We start from the raw sequence: 27,409 nt of genomic DNA, 5'->3' as shown, positions 1-27,409 counted from the left end.
AGTTTGAAATCCAATGCTGTCATTCCATTTGCACAGCTTTTGATCCCATGGTGGAGTCTGCTCACGTAAGAAACGGGAGACAATTTTCTACAATTCCCCCTTCCCTGTAGCTCCCCACGCCACATCCCAAACTGTTCCACACAGGTTATCAGGGATTACATGCAGCTGCATCAGAAAAGGGAAACTGGCTCTCAGGGATGGTTGTCTTTCTAACTTTCTGTTATGCCACACCTCTTGGCAGCCATTTTCTGTTATGCCATGTGTGACTGGTGCCATCAGCACTCTCTCAAAATTCAAAATGTGTCCACTAGTCCAAAAAGATTGGTGCCACCTGGTCTGCACTGCTGCTGATTCATCACTTTTTTCTTTTACCTGTTTGCCTTAGGAACTGGCAAATAGAATGCCTATACTCTTCTCTTCCTCCTGCATCAGGAGGTTTGAAACTAAGAAAATGAGTTAAAATTCCACTGGTCCTTCTTTAGATTTAGGATCCTATTAGTTACCTTAATAGATCATAATCTGGCCAGTTCATTTGACAGCTGTACTGCATTTAAAAAAAAAGAAAAAGAATTCTTCAATACACAACTTCTAATACATGAGCAATCGTGCTCTAAAGATTTACAACAACAGGTTCATAGGGAGTTTATAATCTGATGGATTCCTAAAATGGTAACACAAAATGAAAATGATAGTCTGATCTGCTATCACAGATCACCTCACACCAGTTAAGACAAACATATGTTTACTGAGATTCTGTGGGGGTGCAAACAAAAGCCAGACTATGGTACTGGGCACAGAATTCAGCACTGAATAAATTTCTCCCTCTGTGTGTGTGCAAAAATCCAAAAGGATGATAGAACAGTTGGGAGTGGGATTTCCCACTGTGAAAGAAGCACAATGATGGTGCCTACTAATAGAAAGCATTTCTCCCATTCCTGGTTATTACTACAATAACTATGATTGAATAAAGATGAAGTCGCCGTTAATGGTCATAAGATCTGCACTTCTCTCCCTCCCTTTTATTGACAATCATTAATGTGCAAATCAGGATTTGCACAGACAGTTCCTGTCCATCAGTTCATGCATTTCCCACTTCTAACCTGTTGAGAAGCACTTCAAAATGTTTTTAAAGCTTTGTAGAGAAGAGTTTTTAAAATTCTTATTAATATCTTAATATCAGGTTGCACTCCCTATCTTCCCAGGGAGTGGGAAACCCCCACTCCCCACAGTGCTGCTCTTGCAAAGTTTACTCTTTTTATACACATCTGCTCTACTATCACAGACGAACTCTGAACAGGAATCATCTTCAACAGTTCTTGTAGCAGACGGAGTAGATAAATTTTATTGATCCTTTTCTGGGACAATGCATCAGCCTAGAACTTCCTTTAGTTTTGCTGTTCTACCGTCAGTACAAAACACAACAGCTGACATAATCTGTATGGTAAATCAGACGCTAGATAGAAACATTAAGTCCAATGGCTGTGGAAAGCGCAACAGTAGTTCAAAAACAGCAGACTGAGTGGCAGGCAGTAGTTTTAAGTGGAAGCTGTCAGGAGCAGCTACCAGAAGAACAGGAAGCCAAGGAACATTGTAAATACGTCACAAGACCTTTTCACTGTTCTGCATCAGCTTTAACAAATACGCCACAGGGCTTTCTAACATGTGGAAATTTTCTGCCGTCATAATACTGGCAGTATAATATTTAATATATGAATTAATGAACTATTTACCCTTTGTACTAGTTTCCCCACAACTTTTATCCCAGCTTTTGTAATTCAATAAAAACAGACCCCAATGTTCTTCTTTAAAACAAATATTTTTAACATCTGTCAATGCCTTGATAAACATTAAGATCTGAAAAGGTTTCTAGACAGTTACTGAAAACAGATGGATAAAAACTAAAAGATCTCAATTTGACCTTGCTTACTGCTTGTCTTTTGTCTTGAGCAAGACATGGCTTTGGGCATTATACAGTACTACACTAATCTATGGTTTTGCCCTGGATAGTACAGCAGTAACAAGAACTGAGGAGAAGCACTGTGGCCGCAACCTTTGGTACAGAATCCCACATGGATTTTTTCCTCTTTTTTTTGCACAAAGCCATGGTGTGGCTTACTGTTACATGTGAACCATAACTATGGCAAAGAAGGCACATTTTCTGACTGAACCACCTACTGAAACCCTACAGTGTTTCCAGAGGTGGATTTAAGCTCAATAGGATGCTATTCTGTTGATGTGTCTGGGGGGGGGGGGGACACAGCTGTGCTATCTTGGAAACAGAGGGGTGAAATTTTCATTTACTTATTTTCCCTGACTTACAGGTTTTTTGAATTCCCAAATTTATATTCTGATAACTTTAGGGTCAATTGCAATTATAAAATATGCCAAGAAACAGAATGTTGCAGTGTAACTTTTTGTGGCACCAAAGGGGTTCAAGCAGGTGTAACAGGCTATTAGACAAAGCATAACTGGGTAGAAACAAACTGCTTTGTTGACGTGAGGTTTTTTTTTTTAAAGAACACCTTTGCAATACTAGCAGCACTTCTGATTAAGAACAAGAGACACTTGGTCATTCAATTAACTTTAATGTAGTTATGTTGGCAAAATATTCTAGACTCTTGCAGTATAATTACTATGTGCTGCCTAGAAGGATTACAACAAAAATTCTAGCATACAGGCAGCTTCGTGCTTTGTCACTGATAAAATTGAGTGATGATTCAGAGTAAACAATAAGGACAAACCACACTATGTTTGCACGGTAAGATGCTCTTAAATTTTATTTTATATTTATACATGTATATAAAACTCAGTGAAATGTTATCGGGGGCGAGAGGAAACCTCTAGTATTATGGAAGTTGGGATGCAAAAAAAAAAAAAAAGTAAACAAATAAATAATCACCAATTGTCTTAGTGTTAAAAATATAACTGCAGTATATGTAGTGTGATAAGGTCACCAATTTATTTTCACATTTCAGCTTCAAGAGATTTACAATGACAAAATTATTACTATCTCTTGTCGTAAACAGAAGTCTTGTGTTTATAGCACTCTGACATGTAAATTTACGTTGCTCAATTGTGCTATGAAGGGGAGTTAAATATGCTTTTCAGGTGATTAGCTTCTAAAATTAGCTTATTAAGCCAGTGCTTGTTAATAAATCAAACAAAACAAACACAGCACTTACAATCAGAAGGCTGAAATTACCAGATACAAATTTCTTTGTATCTTTTGTTGCTTACCCTTGTCAAATGTTTTTTCTTTTACAAAAATGTGCATTTTAAACTTCTGCAGAGAAGCCGCTTTAACACAGATCACATTCTGTTCAGGGAACTTATTTTGATCACAGAAGCACTTTAATCATAAATATGATTAACAAAATAACAGCTTAAGCGTTTTAAGCACGCAGAAATGTTAATCTTAGACATCAGTCAGCTTTGTAAACAATTACACGTCTTTGCGATACAGTTTAAAAAGAGCTACTATGTTCCCAAAATACTGTGATAGCTCCATGCAAACATCAGCATTTCGTCTGAGTTAATAGCAAACTCAACTCCCATCTGCGTTTGAACTTTGGCCAAATCACATTTCAGAATGGCTTATGTGGGCCGCTTGCAGCAGTTAATCCCTCATTTTGAGATTATCCACTTTGATCAACTAACTCTGCAAAGGCCATCTACGGGACTTCGACACTATTCACAGCTCCACCTCTGGCAGAGCGAGAGAGAGAGAAAACAAACTTACAAAAATGCACACAAGTGTAAGTCTCTCCGTTTCATGTCGTGTTAGTACAGAACTATACCAACCTTCTGCAAACTCCATTCAGATCTGGGATCCCTGCCAACTCCTGGCCTCTGAAAACTGCACCAGAAAGTTACCCAGAGCTTTCAAGCCCTGTCTAAAGGAAAAAGGCTGTTCTGGAAAGCCTTCTTGTTTCACTCCCCCATTCACATAATTTGACCGTGCTTCACTGCACACTTGCCACTGAAGCTTGCATCATAATTTGGGTCTGCCCACAAACTCCAAATAGGCTCCATGTTTGGGTTTATGTAACGTTTGCTGTTACAGTGAAGTGCGCTTGAGTCACAAAGGTCCTGGCAGATAACTAGTGAAAACAGGGAGGAGGAGTCTAATTTTATCTAACATGGTCACACCAGGAATCCTCGCTGATGTAAATTAATCCCTCTGTTTTCAGACAACCTGGCAGAGTTTGAGAGGCCCGTACTTAAAACAATCTACCATATAATGTGCTAATCAGCTACTGCCCCAGTTTCCTTTACAACAGCTATCATTCAACATGCAATAACAAATCCTGGAACAATATGAGCTGCATGATGAACACTCATGCAACACTGCAGCTTTCCTAAAGGAGTATTTAGTACAACTTTTCACAACTAGCATGCTTCAGAACTATTCTACAAAATTACTTAATATTCTGAATACTAAATTCTAACACACGCACACACACACACACACACCGGCCACTTAATATACTTTATCAGAGCTTTGCTGTGTACATGAATGAATGCATGTTCCTTTCCTGCACACGTAACTCAGAGCTGCAAAAATAATCTAGACAACCAGTTGTTAACACAGAATTAGTTCATAAACAAGGATGCGAATAACTGCACGCTTGGATTTTACCTGAAAAAAATTCTCCCTCCCTTTGGAATGTTGCGAGATCTTTATGCCGGTCTGCATATATATTGGAATGATTTTTAACCACTATTGTACGTGGAATTGCTTTCAAACATTTTATATATTGAATTGTTTTTACCACTTTTTGTAGTAGCTGTTTTATAATTGTGTATTTTATTGCTGGAACCCACCCTGAGACTTTATGGTAAAGGATAGGTAAAAAAATCTAATAAAATAAAGAATAACCGAAAATTTTGCAAAGCAAGTATTTATAGAACCATAGAGGTGGAAGGGGTCCTGGAGGACATCTAGTCCAACCCCTTGCTCAATGCAGGATGCAGCTGCAGCATCCCTGATAGTTGATTATCTAGATTCTCTTCAAATATTGCAGTGAAAGAAATCTCTGCATCTTCACAGTTTTAACCCATTGGTTCTACTAGTTCTTCCCTCTGGAGTAACAAACAATATCTAACACCCAGCTGTCTGGACAGTCCAAGTTGAGGATAAGAGATGTTATCCCCCTCCAAGTTTAAAATTTAAACCACAGAAGCGGAGTGCCTATTCCTACATTGCCACATCTTAAAATATTGTTTGCAAATTGTCCAGAGGAAGTGGTTATAGAACAGTCTATTAATAAGAAGTCAACAAACATCAAAAATAAATAAATACTAATATTCCAATAAAAGTAATTCCAAAACAAATTCCTGGATTCATTCCAAGGTAAAATGTAAGCAACAACAACAGAAAACCCTCACATCAAGAACCTTTGGCTACCAGGGAAAACACCTAAACAGAATGTAAATCAATATTGCACACTCCCCCCTTTTTACAATAAAAATAATAATTGATGACTCAGTATAACACCTTTTAGCTCTTTTGCTGTATTTGGTGTTTTATATTTGCTAAATAAGATCCAAATTTATTTCAGGCATTTCCCAAAAAACATATAGTTTCAAGTTTGGTTTAGAAACAAAACTTCAATAGGATTTAACTATCAGTGTGCAGCTCACAATTTGTAATGGGGCTGTGCGCTGAGCGATGACATAAACCATTTGAGGCATCATAGCCAAGATGCATCTTAAGAAAGATGATAGGCTGAAAAAACAGGTAGGTGCAAATGTCACAGTCCAGCTATCCAAAAATGAACAACAGCTATTCCTTATTCACCACAGTTGCAATGGAGGGCTTGATACTGGTTATCAGCAATGGTATCAAATAAATTTAAAAACATATAAAAAAGGGTGGTATCTAACTTTTCTTGGTGCTAAATCCGGACAAAGCCATGGAAACATTTTAATTCCAGAATCATGATTTAGCACCAGATCACATTGACAAATGAATTTTTTCTAGCACGTGGTACTAGAAGTGTTTCTGTTTCATAAGAACACTAGTGGGTGCCATTTGCAAATACAGTATCAGGCAAGTTGGGCAGTGTCAAAGTTTATAGCATTGTTTATTAAATACAAGTAAAGCAGACATAATAAATAAGATCACTCTAGAGCATCAAAGAATTCTCCTATGGAAAATAAAAAATATGATAAAAATTATCCTAATTTGCATTGATATTTTTTAAAAAATCCTAATTCAATTTGTTTTTGAAAGCACACAACAGTGGCAAGACAGCATTTCATATAAACACATTCTGTTCTGTACCACAGAACAGAAAGCCCCAAGAGTGCTGGCTAGGAACTTCAGATACAGTGCGTTGTAACAGTAGTACCAGGCAAGACACAGAGTCCCTCCATAACCTCAGACCAATTAGGATGACTCTAATTCCTACAGCTAACTGACAGGCTAGCTGAATCAATAGATTGTGAAATTGAAGTTCAGGTTGCACAGCTGCTTGACAATCTCACATCTGCTAGGGGCTAAAGTCAGTTCTGCAGAATTTAATCACTTGTCCAGAAACAATGACATTAGGAAACCTAATTACTAAACATCTTCGAGGTGAAGCCTCTTTTATCCACAACCTCAATAGAAATTTGACAGGCAATGCATGTTGGCTGGGAAGTATAGCATGGAGGAAGCACAGTCCAAGGGAAGGAACAGAAGACCAGTCTTTTTTTTGGGGGGGGGGGCAGAAAAGTCCAGATAGAATGAATAGAGGCCTTCATAAACATAAAAGTATTGTTGTGGGATTGTTCCCAGAGATTGATTTAATTATTAGGAGCACTCTATATGAGTAGGTAAATTCAGGGGTAGAGGCAACTTTCCATTTAGCAAAAGGAAGTGGTAAGCACACCAAAAAAGACCAGCAACTAGAGCAATAAAAGATGGGGTAGCCGTTTTTCCTTCTTCAACTATAATGGCATAATTGATTTTAAAGTTTGAATTTTTTAAAAAGCAAACATTTTACATTTGAGAATGACAATATGGTAGATCATGAAGCTGAGGCTCCAGTACTTTGGCCACCTCATGAGAAGAGAAGACTCCCTGGAAAAGACCCTGATGCTGGGAAAGATGGAGGGCACAAGACAGAGGACGAGATGGTTGGACAGTGTTCTCGAAGCTACTAGCATGAGTTTGACCAAACTGCAGGAGGCAGTGGAAGTGCCTGGCATGCTCTGGTCCATGGGGTCACGAAGAGTCGGACACGACTAAACGACTAAACAACAACAACAATATCAGTTGGAATATACCTGCTATATTCATTAGTGTTACTGTGAAACAATTCCAACTGCCCACGAACAAAGATATTGCTGGGATAGAATAACAAAAATAAGATAATGTAAGTGTTAGCTTTGGGGGCATGCACACCATGCTGCCCCCCATGCCACCCAGCTTGCCTGTTCAGTTCTGCCAAGTTGTATACTGAGATGACAAAAATTCTGCTCTTGTGTATCAGTCCTCTGACAAGAACAAAGACGACTTAAGTGACAAGGAGGAAGAGAAAAAGTCTAGCTCTCCTCGCCTTGTTCTAAGATTACCCTGCAAGACTAATGCTAGCAATGAGTTAGTTTAAACTGTCATGCTTGGATGAAGAATGTGTGAACCAGAAATACTTCTAGCCAGCCACATTTTTTTCTTAAAAAATGTTTAGGGGTACTCTCATTTTGACTCAAGAAAAGCACCATTTTATAGTTCAAGTTGGAAAAAATAAATACAGTAAATGGACAGAAGTACAAAGATTCACAGTATGTTTAGGGTATGCATGTCCCTGTGTCCCCCCACAAAAAGTACTGCTTCTACCTTTCCAAATAACACACAACACACATTTCACACATTATTCATCATGCTGTTCCACATGCACACATTGCAAGTGATTTAGCAGGAGAATTATCACAACCTCAGCACTGAGATAGTGGTGGTGATGGCACTGCCTAACATCGGAAAAGCCAATAATATGTTCTGCAACTTGAACCAGTCTACCTCATGGATAACATATCTAATTCATTTGGCACAGAACACATGTGTTGCAGAACAACTACCTTATTTTTCGCCCTATAGGATGCACTTTTCCCCCTCCAAAAATGTGTGTGCGTCCTATGGGGTGAATGCAGGCTTTCGCTGAAGCTTGGAGAGCGAAAGGGGTCGGTGCACACCGACCCCTCTCTCTCTCCAGGCTTCAGGAAGCTATCCGTAAGCCTGGGGAGCCCGTGGGAGTTCCCACAGGGCTTCCTAGGCTGCGGATAGCAGCCTGCTTGCCCGGAGCGCGGGGCGCACTGAAGCAGAGCGCCCCGTGCTTTGGGAAGCTATCCTTAAGCCTGGGGAGCCCGCGGGAGTTCCCGCAGGGCTCCCTAGGCTGCAGATAGCAGCCTGCTTGCCCGCAGCACGGGGAGCACTGAAGCAAAGTTCCCCGTGCTTCGGGCAGATATCCGCAGCCTAGGGAGCCCTGCGGGAGTTCCCGCGGGGGGGGGGGGGAATAATTTTTTTTCTTTATTCCCCCCCCCCCAAAAAAAAAAACTAGGTGCGTCCTATGGGCCGGTGCAGCCTATAGGGCGAAAAGTACGGTACTTCTGGAATATTTAGAGATCTTTAAAAACATGTACCTTGCACAGATAACCTTGGTTTCGGACCGAGTGGCATAGAAATACCACCTTAAGTAAAGGTTTTCTGTGTAGCTTTACTTACTTGAATTCATGCATTTGAATGAACAGCAGGGCAACTGTATAGAAATTTCAGACATGCCCGGCAAGTTTGGTTTTATTTATTTTTAAAAACTCACAAACCATCACACCATTTATGGATAAACTAATGTAGGTATTTTCCATGTTTTCAGTATCCCTGTACCAGAATAAAAGTGTTGCCTTCCTTACGGGGTGCAGAATCTTGGCAAACCATATGTGACTTTGTATCTAAGGTGGGAGTTTCTGATGATGTGCACTGCCCTGAGTTTCTAGGCAAAAGGGTAGGATACTAATGTGGTAATATTTCTATTAACAGTGCTATGGGCTGCATTTATAAACGGTTTTATGAACAGATCAGAAGGTCGGCGGTTCGAATTCCCGCGACTGGGTGAGCTCCCGTTGCTCAGTCCCTGCTCCTGCCAACCTAGCAGTTCGAAAGCACGTCAAAGTGCAAGTAGATAAATAGGTACCGCTCCGGCGGGAAACAGCGTTTCCGTGCGCTGCTCTGGTTCGCCCGAAGTGGCTCAGTCATACTGGCCACATGACCCGGAAGCTGTATGCCGGCTCCCTCGGCCAATGAAGCGAGATGAGCGTCGCAACCCCAGAGTCATCCGCGACTGGACCTAATGGTCAGGGGTCCCTTTACCTAATTAATATTTACAGTGAAAGTTATGCAACACTGGCCTGGCTGTCAAACAGCAGGCAACCACACTCTGTGGGTTCCTAGCCCCCTCCTCCCCTTGTGCAAATGCCCCCCTTTCTTCTCTGGGCAGCAGTGACTATGCTTAGAGTTACATCTGAGCCAAGGTAGCAACAGTGAACAAAAGTTAGGTCTCAACAGAAAAATTAAAACCATATCCAACCCCTGTTTCAATGACTAGTCTGCAAGGTAAATCACAGTTACCAATAACCAGGGAAGTGAGAAGGAAAGAGTGCACAGATTCAAGGGGGAAGAAAGGAAGAGGGTGGAGGAAGGCTTATGCAAGCTAATGGGAGATGCTCCTGGTCAAACTACCATGATTTGGAAGCTGACCTAGCATGATGTCTGATCTCAGCCAGTACATTTTTAGTTTCACATAGCTGCAAGACACTAGACTCTGAAGTCATGACATTTTCATGTCCAACCTTCCCCTCCAAACCTTTCACTATCATAGAATTGACAGCTTCCCCTCTAAGACCTTACCATGTTGCTAAAATAAAGTATGAGAAATCCTCTAAATACTCTATACATTCAGGAAGTTTATATAATTATGTGACATGCTATATGAATGTCATTACAGTGGTACCTTGGGTTACATACGCTTCAGGTTACAGACTACGCTAACCCAGAAATAGTGCTTCAGGTTAAGAACTTTGCTTCAGGATGAGAACAGAAATCGTGCTCCGGCAGCACAGCGGCAGCAGGAGGCCCCATTAGCTAAAGTGGTGCTTCAGGTTGAGAACAGTTTCAGGTTAAGAACGGACCTCCGGAACAAATTAAGTACTTAACCCGAGGTACCACTGTATTTATATAGCAAGGATTCCTCCCTGCTTTCAACAATGGAAATATATTGGAAAGAACACAAGGCAACATTAAGAAGCTTACTAGTCCAGTAACCTGTTTCCTATACTGGCCATCCAGGTGCCTCTTTGAAGCCCTCAACCAAGGCATGAAGTTACTAACTGTTCCCCTAGCATAGCCCTCTGAGCATGGAGACTCTATATAGTCAGCATGATTAGTAGCCAGTGGTAGAGTTAAGTTAGTGGCCACCTGCACAACTTTTGAAATAGCTTTACAATTAAGTACATTCGCAAAGCTCACATTCATGTAAGCATATTATTACAATACAGAAAAACCAGGAACCTACACATTACATACACACACATTCATACATGCACGTGCATAGGTCTTTTTTAAGCTTACTAAACTCCATGGGTTGGATGAAGATTTGCTCTCATCCACTGTGGGAAGTGGAACTGCAGGCTGAAGGGGGAAGGCAGAAAGGGGCAAAATCCCCACTCTGTCATATTTCTCTAGTACTAGAAGAATTTCAGTGAGCAAAAGTCTGGATGCAACCTCTTGTTGGTATATTTTAAATTGTGGAAATCAATATATATTGGAGTATGCAAATACATTAATTTCAATAGGTTAGTGCCATAAAATAATATTCACGTGCTTTCTTTAGGCATAAGGTTCTTGTATCTTTACTTTTGTTGGCTCTGGTATGGTTGCAAAAGGTACTTATTTCAAAGTTTAATACCTGGCTGTTGTCAGACACTATCATTAGCTTGATCATAAATGAGTAGAGAAAAGAGTTCATCAACATTCCTAGCATGCTTTAAAGAGGAACCGAACTTTTACTGCCTTGGATGTAAGCTTACATTTCAGCAGCGAGAAAGGAGTAGAATCATAGAATCATAGAGTTGGAAGAGACCACAAGGGCCATCGAGTCCAACCCCCTGCCAAGCAGGAAACACCATCAGAGCACTCCTGACATATGGTTGTCAAGCCTCTGCTTAAAGACCTCCAAAGAAGGAGACTCCACCACACTCCTTGGCAGCAAATTCCATTGTCGAACAGCTCTTACTGTCAGGAAGTTCTTCCTAATGTTTAGGTGGAATCTTCTTTCTTGTAGTTTGGATCCATTGCTCCGTGTCCGCTTCTCTGGAGCAGCAGAAAACAACCTTTTTCCCTCCTCTATGTGACATCCTTTTATATATTTGAACATGGCTATCATATCACCCCTTAATCTCCTCTTCTTCAGGCTAAACATGCCCAGCTCCCTTAGCCGTTCCTCATAAGGCATCGTTTCCAGGCCTTCCAGTATTTGTTATTAAGAATGGAAAAATGTGATGCAGAAAATTTCAGCCACTATAGATGACATAACAAACAGCAGACACCTTGAATAGCTGAGAATACTTTTTGACACCAATATAGAAATGGAATGTTCTGTAGCCCAGATCCTCAGTCATGACCCATGAGTTCACAAGGCCCCTAAGGATACCTTATCACTTTCTAACTAAGATTTCAGATCCAGCAAATATTACCTAGAGTCCAGTTCTAAAGAGACTGTGTTTACTGGGAATTGCATAACAGGACCAGGAGCTCACCAAGATGTCATCTATCTTACGACACTTTCTTTTTAAGCACAGACACAAACACACACACACGTGAATGAAGGGCAACTGAAAGTGAATACATTTCCACAGCATTTTCCTCCTCATCAAACCAAACTCTCATTAAACATTTTAAAGGGGAACTGCTCAACTGACTAGAGTACTAGGAAGGATAGACAGAAGGGGTGGGAAGAAGCATGCACAGAGGTCCCTCCCCCCAGGAACTTTTTGAAATTAGGCATGAAAAAAGCCTTTTAATGGCTCCAACAGAATGCTCCTTTTAAACCTAATGAGAACAGAAATGATGTGATTTTGTGGTGCTGTTGCATTTGAGATCTAGCATAATGTAGGTGTCTAAACTGAACTAATTCTGATATTAATGGATGCAAATTATTCCCCTACCTTTTACTATCATTGTAGGTCAAATTTCTGCCCGGACACTGAGGTCCAGCGCCGAGGGCCTTCTGGCAGTTCCCTCACTGCGAGAAACCAAGTTACAGGGAACCAGGTAGAGGGCTTTCTCGGTAGTGGCACCCGCCCTGTGGAACGCCCTCCCCGCAGATGTCAAAGAGAGAAATAACTACCAAACATTTAGAAGATATCTGAAGGCAGCCCTGTTTAGGGAAGCTTTTAATGTTTAATAGGTTGTTGTATTTTAGTGTTTTGTCGGAAGCCGCCCAGAGTGGCTGGGGAAAAACAGCCAGATGGGCGGGGTATAAATAATAAATTATTATTATTATTATTATTATTATTATTATTATTAAGAATATGCAGCAGCAGGAACTTTTAACATCATTCTGCTGTTTGCTGCCTTGGGCTCCACTGGAAGGAATGGCAGGATGCAAATTTAAATAAATAAATAAATAAATAAATAAATAAAGGTATGGCCCCTTTTCCCTCTTTTCAGTTTTCAACCCATGCAGCAACAACCATTGTGAGTGGTAACTATGGTCAGCTGGCAATCTGACATTAGCAGAAGGAGCACTAAGTGGCACTGTGTTCAGCTGCCATCTGCAGCATTAGCAAAGAAGAGAGAAGAGGCCCTCTCTAGGACCCAGAAGCACAGTGCAGAGCCACAGTGGACAGGCTCTGGCTGCATGCAGCAGCTAATGAACTAAATAAGTCATCCTTGCATCACAGCTCCTTGTCCCTTCCAGTACTTGCCCTAAACAAAGTTTATCTCTTTTGAAGCCAAGTGCAATCAGGGCATGTAGGAAAAGAGAGGAAGACAGTGTCCAGCAGCTGCTGATTGAACTTCGAGAAGTACTTCCAGTTCTTCAGAGCTGACTGTTATTTTATTTTATTGCAAAGAAGGTCCTATTATATTAATGAATGGTGTATTTTTCAGTAATTCAGTTGGAAACTCCTCTTAATACACAGCCCCACTTAATTTACAGCTTGCCCTAATCCTTCGAGATAAATCTAACTGCTCAGTTCTATGCCAAAGATAATTCCAGTGTAGTCTGGCACATAATTAGGAATAAAACAAATTCCTGGACTCAGAATCCTGTAAATAGCAGAACAGAACCGAGTTCACAGTTCTTCCAAACAAAAAATGATTCCTGGCTACTCGAACCTTTCATCATTTGTGGAGTATAATTTAGGACAGGGCGGCGGAGTCATTTTGTTGCTGCCATGATTAAACAGTGGGGAGTCAGGAATGCTTGCCATTTACACTCAGATCTACAAGTAGATTCTGATGGGTCTTCTCCCCAGCCTTGCTACATTATTAGATATGGAAACAAATACACAATAACTGGAAAAGTATCAGGCACCAGAGCACAACAAATGCTCACATACGAAAGCCCACACGTTTTGGTTGCAACTTGGAACCAGAGCATCATGGGCAAAAAGCCAGTGCCATTCTCGGATGCCTGTCTGTGAGAGAATGGGATTGGGTGCGAAAGGTTGTTTTCTGCTGCTCCAGAGAAGCGGACACGGAGCAATGGATCCAAACTACAAGAAAGAAGATTCCACCTAAACATTAGGAAGAACTTCCTGACAGTAAGAGCTGTTTGACAGTGGAATTTGCTGCCAAGGAGTGTGGTGGAGTCTCCTTCTTTGGAGGTCTTTAAGCAGAGGCTTGACAACCATATGTCAGGAGTGCTCTGATGGTGTTTCCTGCTTGGCAGGGGGTTGGACTCAATGGCCCTTGTGGTCTCTTCCAACTCTATGATTCTATGACACTGCATATGTACAATTTCACCCTGGGTCGCTTGATTTCTCACTCCTCTGCACAGTATCTTCCTTTGTTTGTAGCTGTAGTCTGGATTAGCTTTGAGTTTTTTCTATGCACTCTGCTGCCTGATTCCCTGGGCTTCAGCCCCAGCTGGGCTGGTATCATAATATTGCCTGGATCTCTATGAACCCACCTGTTTGCCCTTGGCTGTTGCCTAGCACAAACTGTTCGCAATTGAGAGATTAAAACTCAAGGCATGTAAATCTCATTTCTGAGGCAAAAATCAAAGAAAACAGTTCAACCACTAATGCAGAAATCCAATTGATATTATGAGCTTTATTTTGCAATTCTTATTCAAAGATGAAGACTTTAACCTTTGGTTTTCATGCCATTGCCAACATTAGGAATGCAGCTCTTGCATGTCAATGTGTTAAGCTACAGTCTGTTGAAAGGCAGCCTGATGAAACAAGTTTATTTAAAAACTCAAGGATTTGGGGTTAGCGCGAACAAAATGAGTAATTTTGTTGAAACTGAAATGGATTCCTTGCTCCTCTCCCTTATAACAACACAGTATCAGATGCTTAAAAAGCACATCAGAATGTAAATATGTATATTGCATATTTTAAGCACTCTTCCTTCCCCTAAGAATAGGACTTCTAAAATATATACAATCAATTTATGTAAATCAAGGCAGATTGCAAAATAACAGTAGTATGTTTTTGCTCCTCTTAGCTTTGGCAGCTAGAAATCAAGCAAACCATAAACTGTAATAAGGAGTGCCAGAAACGTAACACCCTAATGACGCCTTCTCATAGTTCCATAGGTGCATGCATATATATTATGCTGCCAGCAACACAGCATATGATGCAATCAAATTGTGTGCATGGTGGGGGAGAAGCAAATAAAACATTATAATCATATAATGATTATATGATCATCTCTAATTCTTTACAGTCGACAGAACTATTGCAGTGCCAATACCTAACATGGCTAATAAAGGTGGATAGCCTGAGCCTCAAAACAGTTAGGAGGATGAAAAGCAGCAGACAGGTAGAATCTAGGGGAATAGATCAACAACATGCACAGATGGGAACTCCATCAGAAGATAGTTAACTGCTGAAAGAAGGATCTGGGAGACAAAGGGCAAGAAGGGTTCAGAAGAAAGGGGGATGCTGGATCTATGAGTTTCAGGAGCTGGCATGTGAATGTAGGCCACTAGTTAAGCCTTAACACAGTAAAAAGGTTCTATATATGGCCTTCAGAAGATACAGTGGTACCTCGGGTTACATACGCTTCAGGTTATAGACGCTTCAGGTTACAGACTCCGCTAACCCAGAAATAGTACCTCGGGTTAAGAACTTTGCTTCAGGATGAGAACAGAAATCGTGCTCCAGCGGCACAGCAACAGCAGGAGGAGGCCCCATCAGCTAAAGTGGTGCTTCAGGTTAAGAACAGTTTCAGGTTAAGAACGGACCTCCGGAATGAATTAAGTACTTAACCCAAAGTACCACTGTATATACTTAGTTAGCAAAAATCTCTTTGGTGTTCCTTCCAGGATATCCCTACAATACTTTTAAATAATTTTTGGAGGCCGCTTTTAATACATTAAGTTGCTTTTATAGAAAAGGACTAAGAAAGACATTGAACAAAAAAGCCTTAACTAGAAGGAACCAGTAGGCAACCACCTGGGATGGAAAAAGGTTTTGCATCCAATAAGCCAGTTGTCTAGATCATGCTATCAAGTGAGGTTAACGATTAAAATTTACCACACATCCGATATAGCTGTGTGGCCAAATGGCCATCTGTTTCCTCTATCTCATCGTCAGTTCCACATCTGATAACAGGAAGTTTCATGACAAGCATGTAGGGCCGCTGTCAAGATAAACGAAATAAATACAGCAGCCACATGCATGTTGGAAAAACACTGAAGGGATTCTTAAACAAGGAATATCTATCTGACAAATACTGGCAATGGATGCAAGACTAGGCTAGAATCTCTCTCTCTTCTATGATGAGATTCCTAAAATTGTCTTACTTCAGGCAAACATTGGCTTGAAAGTGAATCTTTAGAATCTCGCTGCTTTGTTAAGCTCATTTATTTATTGTTTCTTAAACGTTTAAAATTACCATTTCACCACACTATACATACAAAAACTCTGGGCTTGAGGCCAGTTTTTATGCCAACTGTCTTCTCACGGGCCACCTCTGCAAACTGGTTTGCATGGATAGCAAACTTTGCAGAAATAACAAAAACTTCTGACAAGCAGGACTTACAAAGCGACTGTATTCTGCAGCCAGGCTCAAATACACCTAACAGTGATGTGGACGGTTCAGTGCATTTTAGTCATGTTAAATGTGAAACCTACATTATATGTCTGATGAATAAAGCATGATCGTGCAGCTAAAAGGTTTATTTCATGCATCCAAACAGTTCTATTCTTACCCAAGCCTTTAAATGGTTAATTGGTCCCCCCCCTCCCTTGGAAGCAAGCATATTTATAAATACAAGAATGTGCAAAAATTAGTATAACAATTTTCAGTGCCTTACTTTTTTATTAAAAAAAAACTTAAACAATGTAAGGAATGTGTGTTATTGAGTTTTCACATCTCAAAATATTTATTGATACTCCAATAAATTCAAGTACAGCTTTTAATTTGCATATAGAACACTAAACATCAGCAAAAGATTCTGGCCAACCCCTCTCTCCCAGCTCCTTGCTCAGAAAAGCATGGGAAATAGCCTCACTTTTTGGGAGCACTTTGAAAGTGAGAAAGTATCATTCCCCCTCCTGTGGAAGTGCAGACACACCAATTTCTGCAGTTTATGTACTTGCTTTAGCATATTAAAGAGAAACACAATTTATACTAATAAATGTTAAGTCAAGAAGAGAACAGTGTGTACCGGACCTATTTTACGTTTGGTGTTTTGGCACACATAGTACTTCAAGCAAAAAAAATTCTTTGCAGATTATGCAATTTAAAAATATCGTTTTATTTCATGCAAATAGCAACTAATTTAAGTGCAAGTAGAAAGTTCTCTCCAGAGCCATCAGTGCCTTAAAAGACAATTTTATGCTTATGACAACTCAACAGCATATAAACTATATGTAATATAGGGCATCGTATTAGAATTCAAGTATGTCTTGTGGCTTTTTATTGAATAACGTGATAGCATTTGTGACTGTAGCCAACCTTGTTGCTTAAACTTGTTAAGAGTGTTTCCAGCTTCAAGTTAATAAGTGCCAAGTGTATATTTTCAAGCCTCCCCTCACATCCCTTGTTTGTTTATTTTATTGGAACGGCGATCTAAGTGGAGATACTTTATTAAATGATACGCTGTTTTAAAATAACCAAGTAATTGGTTGAAGTGTCTTTACTGAGACAAATCCAGCGGTAAACTTGAAGTGCAAAAAGCTTCTGGGGACATGCCAGAGTGTTTCTTGTAGGAGCTATAGCATTTCATACAGCCTTGCCAAGAAGAAATTAAATCAGCCATTACTAGAACTGGAGATTAAAATCCAGCTGCTGGTATTCAGAGTTAGTGAACTACTGTTTGAGGAATGGAGAAGTATTTATATGCAACCGACTGAAGCTTCTAATGGTAATTTCCTAACTGTATAATTATCTCAGGCCTTTTGGTAGTCAGATACCACATGTGCCTTTCTGGCATTAGCTTGATAGGCTGAGGGTTCCTTTTGTGAAGAAACAGAGGCAGTACAGATTTTATTTTGGCAACTGGATGACAACAGATGGAGGATTTAGAGTTCTGGGTGCCACATGAAGCCCAACAAGCTTTTTGGAAGGTGGTTTTGTTTTGCTTTTTTACCGTAACTGCAATATGAGGTATAAGAAGCAGGTAAAAGTGACTCCATACAGCTCCGCTTGCTGTTAAGGAGCATATCAGTGTAATAGGATCACACCGAAATGTCCTTACACTGCAGTGCCATGCAAAGGACAGGCTTCTGCAAAGTCGTGCACAGCTCGCAAGTGCAAAAACTGCATCACTGGAGGTATGGAAGAATGACTTTGCCGGTCAGTGTCCCGTTCCCAATATCAAGATCTCACTCCATAGCAACATGCTACAGACCTGAGTTTTAAGTCAAACTATGTGCCCCTGACCTTCACCCATCCATGTACTGGCCTCTGCCATCAAGACAGAAACACTTCTCTCTAACACTGCTCATCAGAAACAATTCGGCAATCTATAGCCCCAGCTTCCACAGGACAACATGTGGTATAGACTGATCACAAAGAGACAAACTCCAAAGCTCACCTAAGGGAGGAAACACACATTTTCCAAAGGTGGTATGTGTATTATGTCTGCATAATAGGAAATGTTGGAAAACATCAATCTGCCACCTTAAGAAAAAAACCCAAAGCAGGAAGAAGCAAACATGATCACTTACCAACAGAACAACCCTCTCCTCCCACTCTCAAATCACACAAGCCTATGATTATGTGACTGCCCAAACTGTACCTAGCTATCCAAGCCTTCAAGGCGACAGACTGTGCTTCAAAAGTAACAGAGTGCAGCTGATGTTCACTTTATAGGTAATAATGTATACTGCTGCAACATAATATTTAATTGCATCTGTCTGCAATACTGTCTTCAACTTCTCAGATTCCACTGCAACCTAGAATAAGGCTATCATATGTATTGACACACCCTAACAGCAACCTAGGAGTCACAAATGAATTGGCATGTTAAGTCAAGTTTAATCCTACTGAACTGTCCGTTCTTTGATACCAGTGGTTGGTGGACTAATCTGCTTGCTTTCAGTTAAGAATATAATATGCAATGAGTACTTCATCTTTCTGACAAACCAACGTTGTAAAGTAACACAGGTTACAGAGAAGATTAAAGGGATTATAGCACAATCGCATCAAGACCATACTGTGTGGAATACTAATTTAAAGCAGGAAAACTCTTATCAGAAATCTGACTTAGAAAAATACTCACTTGCTTGATCACCTGTGCTTTGTTAAGAAATGTTTCTAGGTGACTGGGTAGGGAAGCTTTCAAGAAGTTGGTTGTTTTTTCCCTTTAGGCCATATATGACTAACAGGGACATTTAAGGCAGGTGAACTAATAAAAACGTTTGTGAGCGAGTAAATTTGCTGGACCCTATAGTCAACAGAGCATTAATATTAGCAATAGGATTTCTTACCCGCCCTTCACCATAAGATCCCAGGGCGTGTTACAACGCTATCCAAATGCAAAATTAAAATCAGTCTGAATAATTTAAAGCATGAAAACAGCTGGGTTTTTTTTTTTTTAACTCTAATGATGGCTCCAAAATTAGCTTCCAATAAACAGCAATTTAGCAATTTCCTCTTCAAGCCAGGTTCCAACATTTGTTCATCACTTTTTAGGACAAATATCAATAATACTAGTTTCTGTAATCAGCTTCACTAATAAGCAGACAAAAATCATGACCATAAGACTTCAGTCTAGTGTAACTAGAGTGAACACACAATAAACACTCAACATAGACCATATGAAAACACAATATACTGCAAGGTAGCCTAGTGGAAGAAGATGGGGAGGAAAAGATACATAGGTTTGACATCTGAAGAATAACATTCAGTTGGTATACAAAACGAATCCTCAAAATATTTCTGTACATGTCACTCTTAATCCCATTCTACAGAAAGGAGGCAGAGGTCGAGGAACAGTGACTATAAAGCACACACCTACAAATCCAACTATGCTTTTTTAGCAAACTCTCTATCACTTTTTTGGCTCAATTCAAGCATCTCACCATGCCAGAACATGGTTAAGGAAGCTTAACTGTACTTTTCCATAATGTCCAATTCGAAAGCTCTATCTATACAGTAGTTACAAAATCCCACCAAACTACCATTTTAAATATTTGTAGGCATTCTAACATTTCCTCCCTCCCATGTCTCATAAAACTTGATTGGTTTTTATAACATGTCTCACTTGGCAGTTCCAAGAACTTTGCCATTTCCATCAATGGTTATAAACCTGCCTTGGTCTCAGTCATGGATATAAATTAGATTTCATGAAAATTCTCTCTTTCAAAAACATTACACTCATATTAAAATACACTTAAAGCTACCAAAACAATCAACTGACTACCACCTCACTTCTTTCAAATAATAACAACAAAAGCTGACTCAATCCTCAGGTGGCACAATGGGTCAGTGGGTCTGGCTGTTAACTGGAAAGCTGGTGGTTCAAGGCTATCGAAGGACGGCCGTTGGAGGGAATTCTGCATTGCAGGGATGGACTAGATGACTCTCAGGGTCCCTTTTACCTCTACAATTCTATGATTCCATTATTGTTTTGCAGGACCTCCTTAAAGGTAAAGGTAAAGGGACCCCTGACCATTAGGTCCAGTCGTGACCGACTTGGGGTTGCAGTGCTCATCTCGCTTTATTGGCCGAGAGAGCCGGCGTACAGCTTCCGGGTCATGTGGCCAGCATGTCTAAGCCACTTCTGGTGAACCAGAGCAGCACACGGAAATGCCGTTTTACCTTCCCGCCGGAGCGGTACCTGATTTATCTACTTGCACATGCTTTCGAACTGCTAGGTTGGCAGGAGCAGGGACCGAGCAACGGGAGCTCACCCCATCGCAGGGATTCGAACTGCCAACCTTCTGATCGGCAAGTCCTAGGCTCTGTGGTTTAACCCACAGCGTCACCCACATCCCTTTATTTGAATTAGTGAATGTCTATGAAAAATTTGAAATGCCACTATACATTTACAGATGGCAAGATTTCTTGATTGTATTTATAAACACTTTACTGAAACCAGCCTTAAAGCAATGCTAATTATATATTTACAATAACAATTTTTTAAAAAATAAAAAATTGTCCAGCAGCATCTTATAGACCAACTAAGTTTGTTCAGGTATAAGCTTTCGTGTGCATGCACACTTCTTCAGATACACTGAAGCAGAAGTCACCAGACCCTTATATATAGTGAGAGGGTGGGGTATTTATCAGAAGGGTAGTAGGAGATGGGTGATTGGCTCAATGGGTATGGTAAACCTGTTGACGACTGTTAACGATTGCAATTATATATATATCCCCACATATATATATATATTCCCATATATATGAAGATGACGAGTGAGACCTCGTCGAAACGTCGCCTAGACACCCCAACTTTTACACGGGAAGACACCCGAGGACACCAAAACCTGCATTCCTGTACCCGTGAAAATCTACGAAAGCAAATTCCCATATATATATATATATATATATTCCCACTATATATAAGGGTTTGATGACTTCTGATTCAGTGTATCTGAAGAAGTGTGCATGCACATGAAAGCTTATACCAGGAAAAAACTTAGTTGGTCTCTAAGGTGCTACTGGACAATTTTTTATTATTTTTATTTTGACTGTGTCAGACCAACACGGCTACCTACCTTAATATATATTTACAAATTGCAAACTCAAACTGCTCAAAGGAACAAGTGGAAACTCTTCATTTTATTAGCATATGCCCTAAAATGCAAAGTGTAAATTCCACTTAAGGATAAGTAAGAGCTGACAATGCATAGTTGCTGGCTACAGGCTACAGTGGGGCGGAAAGCTATATGTCCTTTAATATCTGACAAAAAGAAAGGGGAAATATGGGAGAATGGGGGGAAGCTGTGGTACATTTATTTTCATGTTCCTTACAGCTTCTGGAAATTTGGTTTAAAATTACTGACATTTTCTGTGAGTTAGTTTGACCTCACTCTTGGAGGTGCACTCCACTGTCTCTTGAGACAGAAGGATGCCAACAAGATATCCCACATACCAAAATGGGAATTAGAGGGGATGAAAATGGACTTAAACAGCAAACTCTCTTAGAAGGGAACAGTAAACTCGGCCACAAGGCAAACTTCCATCACCAGACTGTTATCCAAAGTAATGAAAAATGTGAATGTGAACAAAAGGGTTCCAAAAGGTAACAACTCAATTAATTTCAATGGGTCTACTCTGCATGGGACTTAAATCAGATGCAATCCTGAGTGTTTATCGACCCTATGGACAGCATTTTATTTCCTCGCCGTAAATAATCTGTTAATACCAACACGTCCAAATCAGAACTCACGTAAAATTCACTACAACTATATCTAGTATCAAAACACTCTATACTGCAATACATATGAACTATGATGGTGAGCCACCCATCTAACAGGGTTGCCCCAGCCACTCTGAGTGGTTTCCAACAAATTAAAACATCCAGACACATACGCTCTGCTTCTAACATGTTCAGGTTTAGCATTTTCTGAATTTTTGCATCATTGCTGCAATTGTATAACTGGTTTCAAATGAGACAGGCCAGATTCTCCTTATTTTACAGCAGGAAAAAGGTCTTAGTGGAGGTAATATATGCTCACCTTTAAGGCCAATTCACATACCCCCAAAAGTAACTAATGTAAAGAACATTTTTCGTCTTCACAAGTATGTGTAAAAGCTATATAAGAGTAAACTCTAGGTTCTGCATACAAGATAGCGTCAAAACAACTCTTTTTCTTCTGAATATTTTTCTTCTGTTTTCCTTATTTATAATGCTGTTCAAATCTCTGTATGTTTAAGAAATATTTGCAAACCTAATAAACAATATTTCAAAAATTATAAAATAAAACATGGGCTATAAATTTTTTTGGTATGCCTTTGAAAAAATTTAACATGGGGGAAATGCAGAGAATACTTCACAAAACAGTGCCCTAAAATACATAGAATCATAGAATCATATCTGGACTTGTTTCGATTAATGTCTGCAGGAGACTTTGAGGATATTTAAGTTACAATGAGAAAAATCTTAATAATTATTCATGAAGGAAACAGTTTATAAGAAGTAAATAAGGAGGCTAAATACAGGATAAAGGAAGTCTTTTATTTGGTTGTTTGTATTGTTGTATGTTATGTTCACTGTATGTTATGTTCACGTTTAATGAATGTGGATTTGTGTATTGGGGGTGGGGGGGCTTGTGTTATGTTGTAAATAAAATTCCAATAAAAAAATAAAAAATAACATGAAAGTGCAATCATATGCACAATTCATATTTGTACAATATTTACATAATGCCATGTGCAACATCGGCTGGAAAGATCACAAAGAGGGATAATCTAAAATTGCCAGGCTTAATCCTGATTTTACCTCACCCTAATGATTAAAAAATGGTTCAGTACTTACCATAATGTGATTGAAATGCCTGTGGTTTTACGACCTGATTACAGTGGTTACACATCACCAAATAGAAATCATCATGAGCTGGGCATAGGCCAAATATTGGCATATCTAAAATAAAAAGACAAAGGGTATGTCTCACAAGTATTCAAAATGGTGGTACAACAATTTATACAAAATAACCATGTAATGTTGCTGTAGGTGAATCACTGAGACAAAGTTTCAAAAGCTACACGTGGGAGTGGAGAAATGAATACTCAATAGTTACAGAATAAAGTATTACAACATATCTACTTCAGAGTGAACACAAAAATAGCTTATTGACGGTCATTATCTATAGGTACTTGAATATAGAATTGAGTTTATGCTACTTTAAGAGCATTAGAAACTAGAAAGAGCACATAAATATTATTCCCCCCCCCTAAATTGCATGCAGGTTGAGAAAAGTTATTAAACATTTCTAAGGCATTACTCAAAGGTATAGGAATTTAACTGCTAGCAAATATTTCCTAGCAAACATGCATAGGATCAGACTGCATACATTTTAAAGGCATGGCTTTAACTAGACAGTGTTATGTATCAAATAGTTCTATTTAATAGGATATTATATCCCAGCCATCTGGTACCACAGACCTAGAAAACACTTGCAAAAAGGAGTGAAAAAAACTGAGCAGGAAACCTGGCTGTACAATGACATTTGGACAAAATAATAAACCATACATGTAGGCTACTATTATAATAGACTTCTATATTATCTCCCTGACTACAAACAGAGGTAATATGCTAGAAAATCACCTTCAAAATGGCTTCCTGCTATGTTAATGAACTAGTGGGCTCATCCCCACTTTCACACCTGCAAGAAGATCAGAAGTCTCGGCTTTTAAACAAACCACTGTTTGCTGGCGTCCTGGGGAGGTCACTTCCGTGCTGCTAACACAGTGGTTTGACTTAACCCCAGAAGCACACTTCATTCCTCCCTCGAGACAAACAAATGCCAGTAACAGCAGTTTGCCACAGTGTATGAACTTGGGGAAAGTGTGATTACTGAATAAGCCAGGATCTGAAACCAGGCTCTGAAGCTGGTTTGCTCGCAGAAAGTAGAGATTGAACATCCCTTGCTTCTTCCTTGCAGGTACAAAAGATGAAAGGGGTGAGGCTGTGAGACCGAGCCTAAGCCTGAGGCAGGAAAGCATGGTTTCCAGTTATGTTTGAATCGGGTCTGCAAGTTCAAAGCACAGGCTGCCCTGGCACTAAATATATCAATCAATATCATTTTAATCTGGATAGCAGGCTGTACCCAGCAATTAAAACAGTTTTAAGAGATACATAATGGACAGCTAAATCATATTTCTTCAGTTTGCAAGACAGCTATGCAATAAGGGCCAATCATTATCAGTTTTGTAACAACAGCATAGCTTTTCTACAGAACATCATAAAGTACATTCCGTGGCAGAATGACATTTATAACTACCATTGTATGGACAAAGAACAAACAAAACACACAGTCAACGAGTCTGGACGATGGTAAAACCCCCAAGCATATCTCTTTAGGAGGTAGAAAACTATTTTCTCACTCACAGCATATCACTTATTGATGCAAGGAATCTGCAACTGAATACTTGAGCAAAGGTTCATAGCCAGATCAGTCACAATGCCTCAAACAAGTGGACCGTGTCCACCCTGCTACTACATTCATGTAGAGAACAAGATCTTATGAATGGGTTGCCATTCTGAAAATTTATTGCCTGGTTATTTAAAAACACTTGGAATGGTGTTGGAGTACCATGGAAACTGCTTGTTTACAAGTATAGCATAGTTTAACCGTAAACAACATGAAAATCACTTGCCTTGATTCTTAAAATTTATTTTTTAATTCTTATTTAAAACAAAGTTGCACTTCTTTTTGACATTTCCAATCTCAAGTATTGAACTATTTTGGAAATGTGTATCAGGTGGCTTCCTGTGTTGCTAAAATGTATTATGCTAGCCTCCATAGCACTCAGAATCAAATTTTAAACTTTGTGACTTACTGTAAGCAATGAAATTATTTGAGCACATCAGTTTATGTATTTTTTATGCCATTAATCTCAACCCTTTCAGCCATGGGACCAACCTTTAGCCCCCCCCTCCCCCCTCCATATTTGTATGGTGGTAGTGCTATGGTTAGGGACGCGGGTGGCGCTGTGGGTTAAAGCCTCAGTGCCTAGGGCTTGCCGATCGAAAGGTCGGCGGTTCGAATCCCCGCGGCGGGGTGCGCTCCCGCTGTTTGGTCCCAGCGCCTGCCAACCTAGCAGTTCGAAAGCACTCTCGGGTGCAAGTAGATAAATAGGAACCGCTTACTAGCGGGAAGGTAAATGGCGTTCCATGTGCGGCTCTGGCGCGCCAGAGCAGCGATGTCACGCTGGCCACGTGACCCGGAAGTGTCTTCGGACAGCGCTGGCCCTTGGCCTCTTTGAGTGAGATGGGCGCACAACCCTAGAGTCTGTCAAGACTGGCCCGTACGGGCAGGGGTACCTTTACCTTTAGTGCTATGGTTGCAACCCACCTTGGATTAGACTGTGAACCTGTGGGTGCCAATCCAACATCTGAAAATCAATGCTTTATGCCCCTTGTGGGAGCTTAATCCTGGAGTCCTAAATGAGATTATGGGTTCCTTTGTCTGGTGGCCAAAATTTGCAATACCAAGAAAAGCAACAAATGGTAAATTTCTTGGGTAGCATCTAATGGTTGCATGAGTGCTATGCAATTTATGCAAGTGACTGCTCTCTTTCCCTCCTCTGGTCCCCGCAGCCCCCCAAACCAACCAAAAACTCTGTCCAGAGTGACACTCCTCCAAACAGTGGGGGCTGTGTCAAACAGTGTTGCAGTGGGAAGGCAGAGTTCCCTGAAACTGAGCATGGGGATCTTGTATCAGCAGAGCTCCCAATGGAGTAAGATCCCTCTGCCCAATTTCAGGCAAATACACCGCCTCCACACACACACACTGCGGTGGTATATGACAAAGGCCCCACTGTTCATGTCATGTGGGAGTGGCAAACCCACTAGAAAGCTTAACAGAGGGAAAGGCCCCAACCACTGGCCAAAGAGCCACCAATTGCTATTCAAGAAAGAACACTGATTATTTCAGGCTAGATATTAAATTCCCCGCAGATAATTTCTTCTGGCCTTGAAAAACTAGTCTCCCTCTACTTTTTCCTTTAATGTGGTATCTCAGGTTACATACGCTTCAGGTTACAGACTCCACTAACCCAGAAATAGTACCTCGGGTTAAGAACTTAGCTTCAGGATGAGAACAGAAATCGCACGGCGGCGGCGGGACAGCAGTGGGAGGCCCCATTAGCTAAAGTGGTACTTCAGGTTAAGAACAGTTTCAGGTTAAGAATGGACCTCCAGAACAAATTAAGTTCTTAACCTGAGGTACCACTGTATTCCCTTCTCTCTATCTTTTTTGTTACTATTGTGTATTCTGTTCCCCGCCTACCACAGAATCCTGATTTGCTCTGAACCACAGTTTCCCCTAATTTTGATGTAAAGATAAACTATGGGTAATTAATCCTGAAAAAGTCTTCAGTTGCAGTATGTGCAGAAGCGAAAGAGCTGGACAAGGGTGGAGGTGAGATTTTTGCTTATGCCCAAACCAGGCCTTATTTCACTTTCAATTCACTTTTAATTTAAATACCAACTTTCTATACTGCTGTACAAAAGGCGGTTTGTGCTAGCTTGGGGGGCGGGTGGGTAATGTATTGTAAAACTACCCTGAAATAATAAGGTGTGGTATATAAATCCCCCCAAACCCCTTTGCTTTCATCTATTTATGTTACCAACCAATACAAATACCAAGACAATTACATTATATAAGAACAAAAAGTTCAGCAGCGAAGAAACATTCTAAATGCCAGCCTAGAAAATCTGTTGCCTGCTATCTAAAATCTGCAATGAAAGCAGTTTAGGCAAGTCTCTAAGGAAGTGAATTTCTGAGTCTTACTCTTAAATTTAGGATGGATTGAAATCAAGAAAAAATTACTTGAAGTCACATTTCCCACTATACAATTCATACATTTCCTAAGTAACAGTACACATTAGCTGCCATATATTAAAACACACCAAACTAAATAAAGCCTTTATGGTACCTAGGGGCATAATCCAAAACATATTGTCATACACCCATGCGCCATCGGCACTGCATAAATGTATTTCCTAAGAGACAAGAGGAATAATTGAGAAATTAGTAGATTTCCAATTAGGATTACTGCATATATCCTAAGGGCCACAGTAAC

General features: G+C 40.1%; 1 protein-coding gene across 3 annotated transcripts in view; it reads right to left on the bottom strand.

Annotated features, from left to right (window-relative positions):
• ATXN7 (ataxin 7) overlaps nt 1-27,409 on the bottom strand; it is a 94,161-nt gene that overhangs the window by 23,430 nt on the left and 43,322 nt on the right. For all 3 annotated transcript variants that reach the window (XM_083424948.1, XM_083424947.1, XM_083424949.1), the window contains one exon: nt 23,139-23,243. In XM_083424948.1, coding sequence (XP_083281074.1) covers nt 23,139-23,243 — 105 coding nt within the window. The remainder of the gene's footprint in view (nt 1-23,138; nt 23,244-27,409) is intronic.

The sequence above is a fragment of the Podarcis tiliguerta genome (genome assembly GCF_965153285.1).
Source record: "Podarcis tiliguerta genome assembly, chromosome: 2".
Lineage (NCBI taxonomy): Eukaryota > Metazoa > Chordata > Lepidosauria > Squamata > Lacertidae > Podarcis > Podarcis tiliguerta.
This window is presented reverse-complemented; position numbering and strand designations above follow the sequence as displayed.